Source organism: Eleutherodactylus coqui, chromosome 2 (genome assembly GCF_035609145.1).
Source record: "Eleutherodactylus coqui strain aEleCoq1 chromosome 2, aEleCoq1.hap1, whole genome shotgun sequence".
In the NCBI taxonomy this organism is placed as follows: Eukaryota; Metazoa; Chordata; class Amphibia; order Anura; family Eleutherodactylidae; genus Eleutherodactylus; species Eleutherodactylus coqui.
In genome coordinates, this window is record NC_089838.1 from 38,018,582 (window position 1) to 38,037,498 (window position 18,917).

The 18,917-nt window shown below is 37.3% G+C and overlaps 2 protein-coding genes across 2 annotated transcripts; both read right to left on the reverse strand.

Annotated features, from left to right (window-relative positions):
* Positions 1 to 2,133: 2,133 nt before the first annotated feature.
* Positions 2,134 to 4,596, reverse strand: LOC136609949 (protocadherin gamma-B4-like). The gene has a single exon (XM_066589228.1). It carries the CDS (start codon positions 4,594 to 4,596, stop codon positions 2,134 to 2,136), a length of 2,463 nt encoding a protein of 820 aa, XP_066445325.1.
* Positions 4,597 to 8,133: 3,537 nt separating this feature from the next.
* LOC136609951 (protocadherin gamma-B4-like) lies at positions 8,134 to 10,614 on the reverse strand. The gene has a single exon (XM_066589229.1). The coding sequence runs from the start codon at positions 10,612 to 10,614 to the stop codon at positions 8,134 to 8,136; it is 2,481 nt and encodes an 826-aa protein (XP_066445326.1).
* Positions 10,615 to 18,917: the final 8,303 nt, after the last annotated feature.

Genomic DNA, 18,917 nt, shown 5'->3' on the forward strand with positions numbered 1-18,917 from the left:
CAATCTTAAGGAAACATCACCAATAATCTTTCTCTGGAAACCCCTCTAAAGGTCCTCCACTTACTATTTGAGTCTTATAACACTTATGTATTAATATATGACTGAAGAGCTTTTTGGCCTTCCCAGGCACCAGAGCTGGATGTCACTGCTGCCTCTGTACACCCCAGTGTTCATCTGTCAGCTAGTCTCATGTTTGAATCACTATTGGCACCTTCATACAGTTCAAAGTTTAAGGAAATTTTACAAATTGGAAACCATACGTTTTCTGAAATTACTTGATGCTTACATCAGCGCTCGGTCAGGACTGAGTTGCTAAGTATTTTCTGCATGCTAAAATTTGCAGTCACAAACTTTATATTGTTTATCAAGATCCTGAGAGCTCAATAAATATATTGGCCTCATATTAGTTGTTCTGCTACTACATTATATTATATTCTTTATGGCACTTAAGTTTATCAAGTTGCTAAAGCAATCTAAAATACCAAAAAATATATATATTAGTTTATTGCATGTTTATCCATTTATCTTATTATATACAGTTATTTTTTTTAGTTATTAACACAGGCCTCATGTCCACTTATAAATTAAAATTTAAAATCTGCAGCGTTTTTCCTGCATGCGGATCCGCGCCCCATAGGGATGCATTAGACACCCGCAAGTAGTTAAATACCTGCAGATGTAATTTTTCCCTGCAGACGCGGATCCGCGTGCAAGAAAAAATCTGGACCATGCTCCATTTGGTGCGGGTCTCCAGCAGGCTTCTATTGAAGCCTGTAGAAGCCGTCCGGATCCGCGGGAGACCTAAAATCAGAATATACTCACCTGCTGCGGTCCGTGCGTGTCTTCCCTTCTTCCCGGCTGGATCTTCTTGCTTCGGCCCGGCGGATGTGCTTGGCGCATGCGCGCGGCACGCAGCCGGCGTGCCGAGCACATCCGCCAGGCCGAAGAAAGAAGATCCGGCCAGGAAGAAGGGAAGACACGCACGGACCGCTTCAAGTGAGTATATTCTATTTTCAGCGCTCATGTCCGCGGGGCAGGAGGGACCCGCTGCGGATTCTCCATAGGGAATCCGTTGCAGGCCTGATTTTCCCCGTGGACATGAGGCCAGGCCCGTGCTGCATGTTTTCAAGGCTCCCATAGGAGCCTATGGAAAACATGCAGGAAAGATAGGACATGTCCTATCTTTGCCCGCACATTTAAGCCAACATGCCAGTTGGCACTTGTATGTCCTATCTTGGTTCCTAGCTTGTTTTTCCTCCCTGCTTCTAAAACATCATAGCTCTTTTATTTAACCTTCGACACAGCTGCATGAGGGCTTTATTTTTGCAGGACATGTTGTATTTTTCAATGGTACTACTTAATGTACCACATGATGTACTAAAAACTTTTTAAAAATTGTATGTTGAGTAAAATGGAAAAAAAATGAAATTCCGTCATTTTTGAGTGCGTCTTGTTTTTATGATGTACACACTGCAGCAAAAATGACATGATAATTTTGTTCTATGGGTCAGTATGACTACTAAGATACAAAACTTACATAGTTTCTTTCTTGCTGTACTACTTCTATTTTTTTTTCAAAAATATTTAATTTTTTTAAAATTATTTTTCATCACCATCTTCTGACAGCCATAACGTTTTTATTTTTATGTCAACATAAATGTGCGATGGCTCATTTTGTGCAGGAAATTCTGTAGTTTCTGTTGGTTCAAGTTTGGAATACATATGACTTTTTGATCGCTTTTTACCGGACATGCTAACCAGAACATTCAGCAATGAGGAGTGTTAGGTTCAGGCATGCTTTAGCACCAACAGGGAACAATTCCAACACATGTTATGAGGGCTTCCTTAATCTCCGTATGCTTTGACCAAACTTCATTAAAATTTGTTAATTAGTCTTAGAGTTATAGCGGAATTCTCTGGGCATCCAGCCAGTGGGACGCCTTGTAATTTGTATAAAACCCCCCAATATATTTCTTAACATTCTGTGGCCTATAGTTCCTTTTTTACTCGCTCTCTGTAAATTTTGCAAAAACTGCTTGTAATACAGTAACTATTGATACAGCAGGCGTCCAATAAGTAGGACACCCCACATTTGAATTCATGTAAATATTACTAAATTATGAAAAAAAGAAGCTATGAATAAGTATGATTTAATAAAATATCGCTGCTACATACCTGTGCAATATTAATAGAATTCAGATCATTGCTGGAAGAACCATTCACAGCTGTAGACTCATCAGTGTCTATGAGATTCTCTGTAGGGACGTTCTGCAATGGTTTCAGATAAGCAATTTCATTCTGCTTTGAGTCCATAGTCACACACACATCATATGAGAATGGGAAAGGTAAACTTGTATCACTGATCTCAGAAGGACATCCCAGGGTGAACTGAGGATATATATTTCTGCTATATGCTCCATAGGTTGTTGGAGTGTTAGATTTCCTGCATTTCAAAACTATGGTAATCAACACAGTTGCAATGAATAAAATTGAAATAAAACCTATGGATACAACCAGATAGAATGTTACATTGGAAGAAGTATGTAACACATTGGGTTGTCGCTTTATCTCTGGAACAATCTCTTGAAAGTTTTCAGCCACAACTAAATGAACTGAAACGGTACATGACAAAGATGGGACTCCATTATCCTTCACCAGAACCACAATCTTTTGTCTTAAGGTGTCTTTGTCTTGAAGATCTCTTCCAATCCTGATCTCACCAGTATATAGACCAATGGTGAATATTGTTGGATCAGGAGCTTGTATTAATTGATAGGAGAGCCAGGCGTTGTGTCCAGAGTCAGCGTCCACTGCAATCACTTTGGTGACTAGATAACCTTTCTCAGCAGAGTGAGGAATAAACTCAAACAATGCCGATCCCTCAGTGTCTGGTGATGGGTAGAGGATCTTAGGGGCATTATCATTCTTATCAATGATACATATCCTCACTGTGACATTACTGCTTAGAGGAGGAGATCCACTGTCTTTAGCCATCACCCGGAACTGAAATTCCCGCAACTGTTCATAGTCAAAGGATCTCTGGGCATAGAGAACTCCAGTCATTGAGTTGATGGAAATATATGATGACACTGGAATCTCTTCTACATTGCTGTTTAGAATGCTGTAAGTAATTTTCCCATTTTCATCACAATCACTGTCTGAGGCATGGACAGTGTACACTGATGTACCTGGTTGATTATTTTCTCCAATATACAGAATGTAGTTAATCTTCTCAAAAACCGGAGCATTGTCATTTACATCTGAGATGTTGAGGTGAAAGGTTTTGTTGGTAGACAGTGGAGGAGATCCGCTATCCATACACTGTATTGTCACATTGTAGGAAGGATTTCTTTCTCGGTCCATGGTACCTGCCGTTACTAGTTTATAATAACTACTAGAGGATGGAATTAGCTGAAAAGCCAAAGTGTCTGAGATATGACAAACAACTTCACTATTCACCCCAGAGTCCGAGTCCCGGACATTCAGTAATGCTATAACAGTTCCTGCTGGAGAATCTTCTGGAATTGTTGATGAGATAGATTTCATTGTCATTTTGGGAGCGTTGTCATTGACATCAATGACTTGAATTGACACCTTGCAATGTGTCACATGGCCTCCACCATCTTTTGCCACTACAGTCATTTCATATGTATCTGACGTTTCATAATCCAAATTTCCTGATACTTTGATCTCCCCATTTAATGAGTCTATAGTAAATGATTGGCGCGCATTGTCAGAAATATGACTAAAAGAATAGGTTATTTGAGCATTAGAGCCTTCATCTTCATCAGTTGCATTTAACTGAATTACAAGAGATCCAATAGCTGCATTTTCCTGTAACCTTATATGATATGTGTCTTGACTAAACATAGGAAAGTTGTCATTAAAATCTTGGACAATAATCTTCACTGTAGCAGTGCTTGATTTCTGTGGGTTACCTCCATCCAAAGCTGTTAATATTAACTCATAGAAGCTTTGTTTCTCTCTGTCCAGTGATTTTTCTAGTATAATTTCTGGATATTTAATTCCATCTGTTGTTATTTTCTCTCCAAGGCCAAAGTTTTCATTGCCACTTAGTGTATAACTTTGTACAGAGTTCGTGCCTAAATCTGGATCTTGGGCATTTCCTAAAGCAAAGCGGGCACCAGGAGAGGTCAGTTCACTGATTTCTACCTCAAAATTATTTTCTGAAAATATTGGTGCATTATCATTCACATCTTTGATTTCAACGCTCATTATGTAAAAATTCAAAGGATTTTCAATGACAGCTTCTAGGTTTATAAAGCAGATTGATTTGATCCCACATAATGTTTCTCTGTCAAGTCTCTCTGATACCAATAAGTCTCCATTTTCAAAATTAACATTAAAATATTGTTTTTTTTCTGATGAAATAAGCTGAAATTTTCTATCTGCCAATTCCTTTACATTTAATCCAAGATCTTTTGCCACATTCCCAATCACAGACCCTCTCTTCATTTCTTCAGGTACTGAATATTGTAGTTGACCATAGGTGTCATTGATAAATAGGAATATTAAGTAAAATACCTGATATATCTGCTCCCACTGCTTTCTTCGGTGACTTGCTGTGTGATTCATTTTCATAAAACTCTTATATAAAAGTTCCTTTGCTATAATCCACAAGAAGGGGAATATATTCCTTTAAAATGGACAATCCTTGGCAAAGATTATTCCCATAGAGCAGAGTCTTTGTGTCCTCTGGATATCTGGCAATGTTTCCCTATATCCTGTTCTGTTAGACTACAGTGAGATCAGTGGATTTTCTTTCTGGGTTGTACAAAAATTCATACACAGTCTTATAGTGCCACTCAGTGTTCTGAACTAAAAACTGCAGCTACTCTCTCTATAGCAAGCAGATTTTAGACTTAAGGTTTCAGTTTGCATTCTTTTTTGTTTGGTTTTCTTATAACTTTTAAATTCTTTTAATTTTAACCGTTTTAATAATTGAAAATATGACGTTTTAAAATTGTATACAGATTATAATCTTTTTGATTTCTTAAAATATTTCGAATTAAAAAAAAACGAATAAAATCCATCATAGTACATACAAATAGCATATAGTAAAACCTTTTTTTTTGTCTACTAAGCCATAGATTGCATCAGTTATAAATGTATAATGTACATGCTTTACTTTATAAAAACTGTCCAGGTACATTACATAGATTATGAGATAACATCTATCAAAAGTGTCTAAAGCAAAACTTTCTTTGTTGTCTCTAGTAACCAATTAGAACTCAGGTTTAATTTCTGAGACTGCTCTGATATAATGAAAACTGTCCTGTGAATAGTTGGCATGGGCAACAAATTTTAGTTTTAGACAGTTGTGATGATTCAGCCCCAGTATCTAACCTGCAATATTACTCCTAAATAGCCACATTCATAAATTCAAGTAACAGAGAGCAGAAAACACAATTTATTTTTTTTGAATTGGGGTTGGCCTCAATTAATTTGTGATTAACTAAGAAAACTACTCCTGCTTAACGAATCAGACATCACTGCCATTCCTAGGATTGGTTATGTGACGCTTGAAAGCCCCATAATAGCAAATGAATAATTGTTTTACTGCCAGAAATAACTAGTAAATAAAACAGGAAACTTTTTAACATCTTATATCCAAACTCATCTTGTGTTTACCAAGTACAGTACATATTACATTAAAAGTTACTGATTTTATAATTTCTGTTACTTCATCAATAGCAAATCAACAAGGTTTCACTTCATGCAAAATCCGCCAATCAGCTAATGAGAAGATGCTGCCGACGGCCAGCAGGACCAAAATGTTGTCTAGCTGGCAGTAATCTGGTTTGGTATTGCAGGTCTCTCCCATGGAAGTGAATAGGAGAGTGCTATAATGCCGAACCAAGCTGCTATGTTATAAACAACATTTAGAGTATTTCAGCCATCCACAACATCTTCTGATTAGTTGAGCAGCGGGGGGAACCGAGCAGCAGATCCCTGCAGATATGCTATTGATGACCAATCTTAAGGAAACATCACCAATAATCTTTCTCTGGAAACCCCTCTAAAGGTCCTCCTCTTACTATTTGAGTCTTATAATACTTGTGTATTAATATATGACTGAAGAGCTTTTTGGCCTTCCCAGAACCAGAGCTGGATGTCACTGCTGCCTCTGTACACCCCAGTGTTCATCTGTCAGCTAGTCTCATGTTTGAATCACTATTGGCACCTTCATACAGTTCAAAGTTTAAGGACATTTTACAAATTGGAAACCATATGTTTTCTGAAATTGCTTAATGCTTACATCAGCGCTCGGTCAGGACGGAATTGCAAAGTATTTTCAGCATGCTAAAATTTGCAGTCACAAACTTTATATTGTTTATCAAGATCCTGAGAGCTCAATAAATATATTTGCCCCATATTATTTGTTCTGCTACTACATTATATTATATTCTTTATGACACTTAAGTTTACCAAGTTGCTAAAGCAATCTAAAATACCAAAAAATATATATATTAGTTTATTGCATGTTTGTTTATCCATTTATCTCATTATATACAGTTATTTTTTTAGTAATTAACATAGGCCTTATGTCCACTTATAAATTTAAATTTTAAATCCGCAGCGTTTTTCCTGCACGCGGATCCGCGCCCCATAGGGATGCATTAGACACCTGCAAGTAGTTAAATACCTGCCGATGTCATTTTTCCCTGCAGACGCGGATCCGCGTGCAGAAAAAAATCCGGACCATGCTCCATTTGGTGTGGGTCTGCCGCACGGACGGCTCCCGCAGGCTTCTCTTGAAGCCAGGAAGCCGTCCGGATCCGCGGGAGACCTAAAATCAGAATATACTCACCTGCAGTGGTCTGTGCGTGTCTTCCCTTCTTCCCGGCCGGATCTTCTTGCTTCGGCCCGGCGGATGTGCCCGGCGCGTGCGCGCGGTACGCAGCCGGCGTGCCGAGCATATCCGCCGGGCTGACGAAAGAAGATCCGGCCGGGAAGAAGGGAAGACACGCACGGCCCGCAGCAGGTGAGTATATTCTATTTTCAGCGCTCATGTCCGCGGGGCAGGAGGGACCCGCTGCGGATTCTCCATGGAGAATTCGTAGCGGGCCTGATTTTACCCGTGGACATGAGGCCAGGCCCGTGCTGCACGTTTTCAAGGCTCCCATAGGAGCCTATGGAAAACATGCAGGAAAGATAGGACATGTCCTATCTTTGCCCGCACCTTTGAGCCAACATGCGAGTTGGCACTTGTATGTCCTATCTTGGTTCCTAGCTTGTTTTTCCTCCCTGCTTCTAAAACATCATAGCTCTTTTATTTAACCTTCGACACAGCTGCATGAGGGCTTTATTTTTGCAGGACGTTGTATTTTTCAATGGTACTACTTAATGTACCACATGATGTACTAAAAACTTTTATAAAATTGTATGTTGAGTAAAATGGAAAAAAAATGAAATTCCGTCATTTTTGAGTGCGTCTTGTTTTTATGGCGTACACACTGCAGCACAAATGACATGATAATTTTGTTCTATGGGTCAGTATGACTACTAAGATACAAAACTTACATAGTTTCTTTCTTGCTGTACTACTTCTATTTTTTTTTTTAAATATTTAATTTTTTTTTCATTCTTTTTTGTCGCCATCTTCTGACAGCCATAACGTTTTTATTTTTATGTCAACATAAATGTGCGAGGGCTCATTTTGTGCAGGAAATTCTGTAGTTTCTGTTGGTTCAAGTTTGGAATACCTACGACTTTTTGATTGCTTTTTACCGGACGTGCTAACCAGAACATTCAGCAATGAGGAGTGTTAGGTTCAGGCATGCTTTAGCACCAACAGGGAACAATTCCAACACGTGTAATGAAGGGTTCCTTATTCTCATTGAGTAAGGTATGCTTTGACCAAATTTCATTAAAATTTATTAATTAGTCTTGGAATTATAGCAGAATTTTCTGGGCATCCAGCCATTGGGACGCCTTGTAATTTGTATAAAACCACCCAATATGTTTCTTAACATTCTGTGGCCTATAGTTCTTTTTATACTCGCTCTCTGTAAATTTAGCAAAAACTGCTTGTAATACAGTAAGTATTGGTACAGCAGGCGTCCAGTAAGTAGGACACCCCATATTTGAATTCACGTAAATATTACTAAGTTATGCAAAAGTGAGAAGATATGAACAAGTATGATTTAATAAAATGTCGCTGCTACATACCTGTGCAATATTGATAGGATTCAGATCATTGCTGGAAGAACAATTCACAGCTGTAGATTCATCGGTGTCTATGAGATTCTCTGTAGGGACGTTCTGTACTGGTTTCAGATAAGCAATTTCATTCTGCTTTGAGTCCATAGTCACACACACATCATATGAGAATGGGAAAGGTAAACTTGTATCACTGATCTCAGAAGGACATCCCAGGGTGAACTGAGGATACACATTTCTGCTATATGCTCCATAGGTTGTTGGAGTGTTAGATTTCCTGCATTTCAAAACTATGGTAATCAACACTGTTGCAATGAATAAAATTGAAATAAAACCTATGGATACAACCAGATAGAATGTTACATTGGAAGAAGTATGTAACACATTGGGTTGTCGCTTTATCTCTGGAACAATCTCTTGAAAGTTTTCAGCCACAACTAAATGAACTGAAACAGTACATGACAAAGATGGGACTCCATTATCCTTCACCAGAACCACAATCTTTTGTCTTAAGGTATCTTTGTCTGGAAGATCTCTTCCAATCCTGATTTCACCAGTAAATAGACCAATGGCGAATATTGTTGGATCAGGAACTTGTAGTAAGTGATAGGAGAGCCAGGCGTTGTGTCCAGAGTCAGCGTCCACTGCAATCACTTTGGTGACTAGATAACCTTTCTCAGCAGAGTGAGGAATAAACTCAAATAATGCCGACCCCTCAGTGTCTGGTGATGGGTAGAGGATCTTAGGGGCATTATCATTCTTATCAATGATACATATCCTCACTGTGACATTACTGCTTAGAGGAGGAGATCCACTGTCTTTAGCCATCACCTGGAACTGAAATTCCCGCAACTGTTCATAGTCAAATGACCTCTGGGCATAGAGAACTCCAGTCATTGAGTTGATGGAAATATACGATGACACAGGAATCTCTTCTACATTGCTGTTTAGAATGCTGTAAGTAATTTTCCCATTTTCATCACAATCACTGTCTGAGGCATGGACAGTGTATATTGATGTACCAGGCTGATTATTTTCTCCAATATACAGAATGTAGTTCATCTTCCCAAAATCTGGAGCGTTATCGTTTACATCTGAGATGTTGAGGTGAAAGGTTTTGTTGGTAGACAGTGGAGGAGATCCGCTATCCATACACTGTATTGTCACATTGTACGAAGGATTTCTTTCTCGGTCCATGGTACCTGCAGTTACTAGTTTATAATAACTACTGGAGGATGGAATTAGCTGAAAAGCCAATGTGTCTGAGATATGACAAACAACTTCACTATTCATCCCAGAGTCCGAGTCACGGACATTCAGTAATGCTATAACAGTTCCTGGTGGTGAATCTTCTGGAATTGTTGATGAGATAGATTTCATTGTCATTTTGGGAGGGTTGTCATTGACATCAATGACTTGAATTGACACCTTGCAATGTGCCACATGACCTCCACCATCTTTTGCCACCACAGTCATTTCATAGGTATCTGACGTTTCATAATCCAAATTTCGTGATACTTTGATGTTGCCATTTAGTGAGTCTATAGTAAATAATTGTCTTGCATTGTCAGAAATATGACTAAAATAATAAGAAATTTGAGCATTAGAGCCTTCATCCTCATCAGTTGCATTTAACTGAATTATAAACGATCCAATAGCTGCATTTTCCTGTAATCTTATATGATATGTGTCTTGACTAAACATAGGAAAGTTGTCATTAAAATCTTGGACAATAATCTTCACTGTAGCAGTGCTTGATTTCTGTGGGTTCCCTCCATCCAAAGCTGTTAATATTAACTCATAGAAGCTTTGTTTCTCTCTGTCCAGTGATTTTTCTAGTATAATTTCTGGATATTTAATTCCATCTGTTGTTATTTTCTCTCTAAGGCCAAAGTTTTCATTGCCAGTCAGTGTATAACTTTCTATAGAGTTGGTGCCTAAATCTGGATCTTGTGCATTTCCTAAAGCAAAGCGGGCGCCAGGCAATGTGACTTCACTGATTTCTACTTCAAAATTATTTTCTGAAAATATCGGTGCATTATCATTCACATCTTTGATTTCAATGGTGATTGTGTAAAATGTCAAAGGACTTTCAATGACAGCTTCTAGGTTTATAAAGCAGATTGATTTGATCCCACATAATGTTTCTCTGTCAATTCTCTCTGATACCAATAAGCCTCCATTTTCAAAATTAACATCAAAATATTGTTTTTTTTCTGATGAAATAAGCTGAAATTTCCTATCTGCCAATTCCTTTACACTTAATCCAAGATCTTTTGCCACATTCCCAATCACAGACCCTCTCTTCATTTCTTCAGGTACTGAATATTGTAGTTGACCATAGGTATCATTGATAAATAGGAAAACTAAGTAAAATACCTGATATATCTGCTCCCACTGCTTTCTTCGGTGACTTGCTGTGTGATCCATTTTCATAAAACTCTTATATAAAAGTTCTTTTGCTATAATCCACAAGAAGGGGAATATATTCCTTTAAAATGGACAATCCTTGGCAAAGATTATTCCCATAGAGCAGAGTCTTTGTGTCCTCTAGATATCTTGCAATGTTTCCCTATATCCTGTTCTGTTAGACTACAGTGAAATCAGTGGATTTTCTTTCTGGGTTGTACAAAACTTCATACACAGTCTTATAGTGCCACTCAGTGTTCTAAACTAAAAACTGCAGCTATTCTATAGCAAGCAGATTTGCAGACTTTATGACTTAAGGTTTAATTTTGCATTCCTTTTTGTTTGGTTTTCTTTTAACGTTTGAATTCTTTTAATTGTAAAATATCATAGCATATCGTTCAGTATATAACACAAGGTAGAATAAATGAGAGGTCAAAATACAGCTTCTCTTCTATGTATAATAACTAACATGTTAATTATGGATTAAATAGCATTATTTGAAAAACTTAGGTTTACTGCAAACATATGAATATAGCAATTTTAGTAATTGCTAATAAGATGTTTTAAAAATGTATACAGCTTACAATCACAATAATGTTTTACAATATTTTTAATAAACAAAAACTAATAAAAAATATATTATTGTACATAAAAATGGCATATAATAAAACATTTGTTGATGCCTACTAAGCCATAAATTGCCTCTGTTACGAATGTAAAATATACAAGCTTTACTTTATAAAAAACCAAACTGCATGAAGGGGTTTATTCAGCAGGATACCCAGGAATCAACTACTCCAATACACAGAGAAGGAAATAAACAATTGTGTACCTCTAGTAGTGACCTACAATTCACAGCTAGAGGTACTAAGGAAAACCACAAAGAAACTCAACCACACCCTACACAAGGATTACCATCTAATCACCATATTCTGGGACCCTCTCCTTCTGTGTTACAGGCAATCTCCAAGTCTGAGTAACTTTATAGTCAGGAGAGCATTGCCCTCTGACACACAAAAAGGAACGTATCCATGTAAGGTAAGAAGCTGTAAGACCTGCTCACATGTACGGACCGTGGACTTTAAGATCCTGGGGACATTCACATATTCCACGTCTGATGTTGTGTACCTGATCATGTGCAGTAAATGTCCTGTTTGGGGCCTTTATGTTGGAGAAACAGGATAAAAACTGAAAATGAAGATGAGGTTTCACCTGCCACACAATTACACAGAGAATGACAGATTTATCTGTGGCCGAGCACTTTTCTAGTCATGGACGCGACATAGAAGATATGAAAATTATGATGCTGAAAGACAATTTCAAGTCACGAAGCCATAGAAGAATTTGGGAATATAAATTTGTAACAACTTTTGACACTTTCAATAGAGTGTTAAATTCTTTATGTGGATTCATATGTGACTGCAAAGTATAAGACATCTATAGCAGAGATAACACTGCTGCGCTGGTGACCCCTCCAATACTAATTCAGGGACCATAAAACCTTTACTCCCTTATCAGTGACTATTTAAACTGAGGCCTAGCTGTTGAAAGATACAGTAACAAAAGATGCCACTCTTTGCTTATAACAAAGATTTTAAATAGACAAATATTATCAATTACATAATTTATGCCCAAAAGTTACAATCCAGATAATTTCAAGATTATATTCATAGAATAATAGAATGGTAGAGTTGGAAGGGACCTCCAGGGTCATTGGGTCCAACCCCCTGCTCAGTGCAGGATTCACTAAATAATCCCAGACAGATATCTATCCGATATTCACTAGTGCTCCTCAATTTGATTATTGATAGCCACTGCAAAAGATATTTATCATCTTCAGGTGAGAGTAGCTCTGTGCTGTATGTTGTTAGAGAACACACCAAGCAAATCATCTGTTAGCAGACAACAGGATCACATGCTGCTTTCATGTATTTATGTAGTATGTTCTGCAGGTATCTACATAGTAACATAGTGTGTTAGACTGAAGGGGGACAATGTCTATATAGTTCAGCCTGTTTCCACCCCCCTTGTTGACCCAGAGGAAGGGAAAAAAAACCCAATGAGACAGAAGCAAAGCAGTCATTTGAGGGCTACACGTTTATAAAATTCTAATTGATGGTACTGTTGAATATCGACTACATACTAGCAGGGAACAAAATACTATAATTTTTTCAGCATAGGAATTTCAACATTATGCTTCCAACTATGCAGAGCTGGGGAGCACACGATAGAAATGATAGGAGAAACAGCATACCTACAGAGAAGTAAGTACTGCAGTGCTTTTCCACATAGGAATATAAGAATTAGAGACTAACTATGGGACAAATACTGCTCAAAATAGTAAAATTTGTAATGCAAATAAAGAGCAGAGTGATATAATACCTTCCACACAGGTACTGCAGCACTCCAATACTCAGGGAAAAAGGCAACTAGAACATCAAAATGTCATAGTAATGGGTAAATAATTTCACTTATAGTTAAGTGCTGAAGTATTACTATCATAGGATTTTGCATCTTGTTTTCTACTTCTTTTACCCACAAAATTATGTAAGGCTGGTTCCCTTTTTATCTTAGACACTTAGTAATGGACAGACTCTTCGGATATTTAAATAGCTTTTTCATACCTGTGCAATATTGGTAGACTTCAACTTATTGCTGGAGGAATCATTCACAGCTGGATCTTCTGTATCTATGAGATTCTCTGTAGGGACGTTCTGTACTGGTTTCAGATAAGCGATTTCATTCTGCTTTGAGTCCATAGTCACACACACATCATATGAGAATGGGAAAGGTAAACTTGTATCACTGATCTCAGAAGGACATCCCAGTGTGAACTGAGGATAGACATTTCTATTGTATGCTCCGAAAGATGTTGGCGTATTACTTTGCTTGCATTTTAAAATTATTGTTATGACCACTGTCACAATAAAAAAAAATGATATAAGAACTAAAGCTACGACTAGGTAAAATGACATCTTAGACGATGATTCTGAATTGTTGGGTTGTCTTTTTATCTCTGGTACAACTTGTTGAAAGTTTTCAGCAACAACTAAGTTCATACTGACTGTAGATGACAAAGACGGAACTCCGTTATCTTTCACCAAAATTATAATTTTTTGTCTCAAAGCCTCTAGATCTGAAAGATCTCGTCCAATCCTGATTTCTCCAGATTGCTGTCCAATGATGACTAATGAAGGATCAGGAACTTGTAGTAAGTGATAGGAGAGCCAGGCGTTGTGTCCAGAGTCAGCGTCCACTGCAATCACTTTGGTGACTAGATAACCTTTCTCAGCAGAGTGAGGAATAAACTCAAATAATGCCGACCCCTCAGTGTCTGGTGATGGGTAGAGGATCTTAGGGGCATTATCATTCTTATCAATGATACATATCCTCACTGTGACATTACTGCTTAGAGGAGGAGATCCGCTGTCTTTAGCCATCACCTGAAACTGAAATTCCCGCAACTGTTCATAGTCAAATGATCTCTGGGCATAGAGAACGCCAGTCATTGAGTTGATGGAAATATAAGATGATACAGGTATATCCTCTATATTGTTATTCAGGATGCTGTATGTGACTTTCCCATTCTCATCAAAATCAAGATCTGAAGCATGGACACTATGAGTGGAAGTCCCTGGATGATTATTCTCTATAATGTAGACAATGTAGTTTGTTTTCTCAAAGATTGGAGCGTTGTCATTCACATCAGAGATTATCAACTGAATGGTTTTATTGGTAGACAGTGGCGGAGATCCTTTATCCATGCACTGAATTGTAACATTATATAAAGACTTTCTTTCTCGGTCCATGCTAACTGCAGTTACAAGTTTATAATAACTGCTCGAAGATGGAATTAATTGAAATTCAAATGTGTCTGAAATTTGACAAGCAACATCACCATTTATGCCAGAATCCAAATCGCGCACATTTAGAATTGCAATAACACTTCCTGGAGGAGAATCTTCAAGGAGTGATGCTAATAAAGAGGTTACTCTTATTTCAGGTGAATTATCATTGACATCAATTATTTGTATTGACAACTTGCAATGTGTTACTTGACCACCCCCATCTTTAGCCTCAACGGTTATTTCATATGTTTCTGTAGTTTCATAGTCCAAATTTCCTATTATCTTAATATCTCCAGTTAATAAATCTATAGTAAATAATTCCTGAGCAGTTTCAGTAATGTGGCTAAAAGAATATGAAACCAGTCCATTAACGCCATCATCTTTATCGGTTGCATTTAATTGAATCACTAGAAAACCAATAGGTGCATTCTCAGGTAATCTTATGTGATATGTGTCCTGGGCAAATGCTGGAAAGTTGTCATTAACATCTTGAACGGTGATCTTAATTATGGCAGTGCCGGTTTTAAGAGGTTTACCCCCATCATAAGCCGTTAATATGAACTCATAGAAACTCTGTGTTTCTCTGTCTAATGATTTTTGCAGTATAATTTCTGGATATTTAATACCATCCTTAGTGGTTATTTCTCCAAGCCTAAAGTATTCATTTTCAGGAAGAGTGTAACTTTGTATTGAATTGGTACCTATGTCTGGATCTTGTGCATTCCCTAATGGAAAATGTACTCCAGGAACAGAAGACTCACTAATCCCTATATCAAAATGCTTTTTAGAAAACATAGGTGCATTGTCATTCATATCCTGGATTTCTATAGTGATTGTGTAAAAGTTCAAAGGGTTTTCAATCACGGCTTCTATGTTTATAAAACAAATTTGTTTAACCCCACATAATGTTTCTCTGTCAATTCTCTCTGAAATAATTAAATCTCCATTTTCTAAATTGACAGCAAAATACTGTTTCTTTGTCTGAGAAACAATTTGCATTTTTCTTAATTGCAAATCCTTAACATTTACTCCTAAATCTTTAGCCACATTCCCAACTACAGATCCCTTCTTTGTTTCTTCAGATATTGAGTATTGTAACTGGCCAGAAATCTGCTGTAAAGAAAATAGCAGAGAGATAAATACTTGCCAAGCAATCAATCTTGGAATGCTTCTTTCTCTATTGGAGTTCTTCATCATAAAGCAGGTTGTCTCTACTGCCTGTCTTCTTGAGGAATTCCTCAGAAACTTGGGATGAATGTAAAATATCCAATGTTTTTCTTTAAAGATGATCAGGGTAATCCAAACTGGAGAAGGAAGGCTTTTAACACTGCAGTGTTGTCTTTTATTCTACACTTTTAAGATTCTAAGTGGTTTCCTCATCCATACAGAATAAAACCATTTTATAGTCTTCTAGTGACACTCAGAGTTCACAACAAGGTATTGCAGTCATCTTATTTTCAATTCTATACACTTATTCTAACATATTTTAACACACGTTATACATCCTGAAGAGTTATGCCATGACGGTCGTCATTTAATCATGGTCTAATTTAATGTCATGATTCTATGTAGATGTATTACTTATCCTGACATTCAGAAATTCTCAAGTCTTTTAAGTTTACATGAAGTGTACCATATTACAGTCCTGCCTAAACTTATGAACAAATACAATGATGCATAATTAAAAATCTTACTAAATTCAAGATTTGTAATCAATTAAAGGTTTCTCACAACATAAAGCTTTCTTAGATACCAAATTTTAATACATAAATCAATTACTTTTGCTACTTGGTGATTTAAAATCAACATCCTGACTATATTATTATTTGAAGTATATCTCTTTCTTTTTATTAATTTAAAGACACTCCATGTGCAATCAGTGCTCTTTCATTTCAAAACATATCTTTATAAAAGTTTGAGCTCTGTTTTTATATTAGAGTTCCAATTTCCCTGCTCCTCTTCAGACACCATGGAGTTTAAGGCGCCAGCTTCTTAAGTATAAAAGTTAGTTTATTAATTCGTTACATAAAGACTCGTCTTTTTGTCTACATTGTATTTAGCCTGATAAAGGCCAAATATGGCTGCTGGATATTTTTTTAAGGGAAGGAGCTAATATGACTAACTTTTATATTGGTGCTTTGGAGTGAATATATGAATCCAGTAATGTAGTGAGAAAAAACACTTACCAGAAGCAGCAGCACAATCTCAGCCTCTATTTCCCTCCTTTAGCTATATAGTATCTACAGCCCTGCCTAATCTATTAGTTCAAGTATAACAAGACACACTTTCTGATTCAAATAAAGTGACTACCACAATGAAGCTCAAAATTCAAAAAATGTACTCTATAAACATCAATGTTACAACAGCAGATGTGCATTCGCTGTACCTCAGAACTGATATGACTTAGGGCTTGTTCCAGGGGCTGCACTTGGGTTTCCCCCCACCATTCAGGATCTGGTCTTCACTGCGTGGACCCCCAGGCCGTTACCCTAAAATTAATCTCAGAGGCAGAAATAAAAAGTTTGGTACTGTGTTAGCCAGTAGAACAAAATGTGATTATTCTCAGTAAGAGAAGCAAAGTAGTCTTGTGGATATGATACCTTTATTTTGGAGAAACAGGACAAAAACTTAAAGTAAAAGCTTAAAACTGAGTTACCTGAGGCTGAGAATTTTGGTTATTATATTAAAGGGCAATTTCAAATTCCAATGACACTGAGCAATCTGTGGATAGAAATTTCTGACCGTTTTTGATGCTCTCAACACAGTTCTGAACATTTCCCAGGATTTTATAGTTGAAGAGGCTATCTGAGCAATCTGGTGCAGAGATAAAGGGGGCACTAAGCCTCTTAACTGACATAAATTTAAAGACTATAAAACTCTTACATTCATATCTGTAGACTAATAAGGCATTTACTATACAGCTAATACTGTTCTATTATTGTTTTAAATGCAAATTATCCACATCTTATCTGTGCCCTTTTATGTGTATACAAGGGGTTTGGAAAGTCTTCAGACCCTTTCACTCTTTTACATTTTGTTTCATTAGACAATCTTGTTTCTCACAGTCTTTAGGTGATTTTTGGCAAACTCCAGGTGGGCTTTCATGTGTCTTTTACTAAGGAGAGGCTTTTTTCTGGCCACTTTGACAACGCTAACAGACTAGTGGAGTGCTGCAGTCATGATTGACCTATTATAAGTTTCTCTCAACTGCACAAAGGATGTTTGGAACCAGAATGACCACTGGATTCTTGGCCCTCTCTCTTTCCTAAGCCCTTCTCCCCCTGATTACTTAGTTTGTCGAGTCAGCCAGCTCTAGGAAGAGTCCTGGTTGTTCCAAACTTCTTCCATTCAAGAATTATAGAAGGCACTGTGATTTTGTATCCTTCTCTGTATTTGTGCCTCCACACAATTCTTTTTCTGAGCTCTACAGGCAGTTATTTCCTCCGCATGGCTTGGTTTGAGTCTGATATGCATTGTGAGCAGTGAGACCTTATATAGACAGGGGTGTGTCTTTTAAAATTATGCCCAGTCAACAAATTTACCACAGGCGACTCCAATCAAGGTGTAGAAACATCTTTAAGATGATTAAGAGAAATGAGAGACCCCCACAGCTAAATTTCTTGTGTCATACCAAAGGATCTGAATACTTATTTTAATGCAAAATGTTAGTTTTCAATTTTTAAAAATGTACAAAGATTTCTAACATTGTGTTTTCACTTGTCATTATTACCTGCCTAATTCAGGAGGACATGCAAAGCCAGTTAAAAGAGATAAAAATCGTCAAAGTGCCGGGCCCAGATCGAATACACCCAAGGGCTCTAAGGGAGATAAATGACATGATAGTCAGACAGCTATTTCTTATATTTAGTAACACTATTGAAACTGGGGTTGTACCACTGGATTGGCGTATTCTCAATGTGGTTTGAATATACAAAAAGGGGTCAAGAAGGGATCCTGGTAACTACAGTCCGGTAAGTCTCACTTTAATATTTGGAAAAATATTTGGGGGGTTTCTGAGAGATGCCATTCTGGAATACCTCAAGGAAAACAATAGTATAACCCCTCATCAGCATGGGTTCATGAGGGGTCGATCATGTCAGATCAATCTGATCAGGTTCTATAATGAAGTAAGTTCTAGGCTAGACCCGGGAGTGTCTATTGATCTTGTATATCTGGATTTTTCAAAAGCATTTGACACTATGCTGCATAATAGGCTAATAAATAAAATGAGACAGCTCAGTCTGGGTGAAAACGTGTGTATCTGGATAAAGAACTGGCTCAGAGATAGAAAGTAGAGGTTGATAATAAATGTATTAGGCCCCATTCTGTTCAATATATTTATCAATGACCTGATAGAGGGACTGCACAGTAAAATATTGATATTTGCAGATGATATGAAATTATACAAGGTAATTAATACAAAGAAGGACATTGTACAGCTGCAAATGGACCTAGATAAGTGGGGGCTTGGGTAGA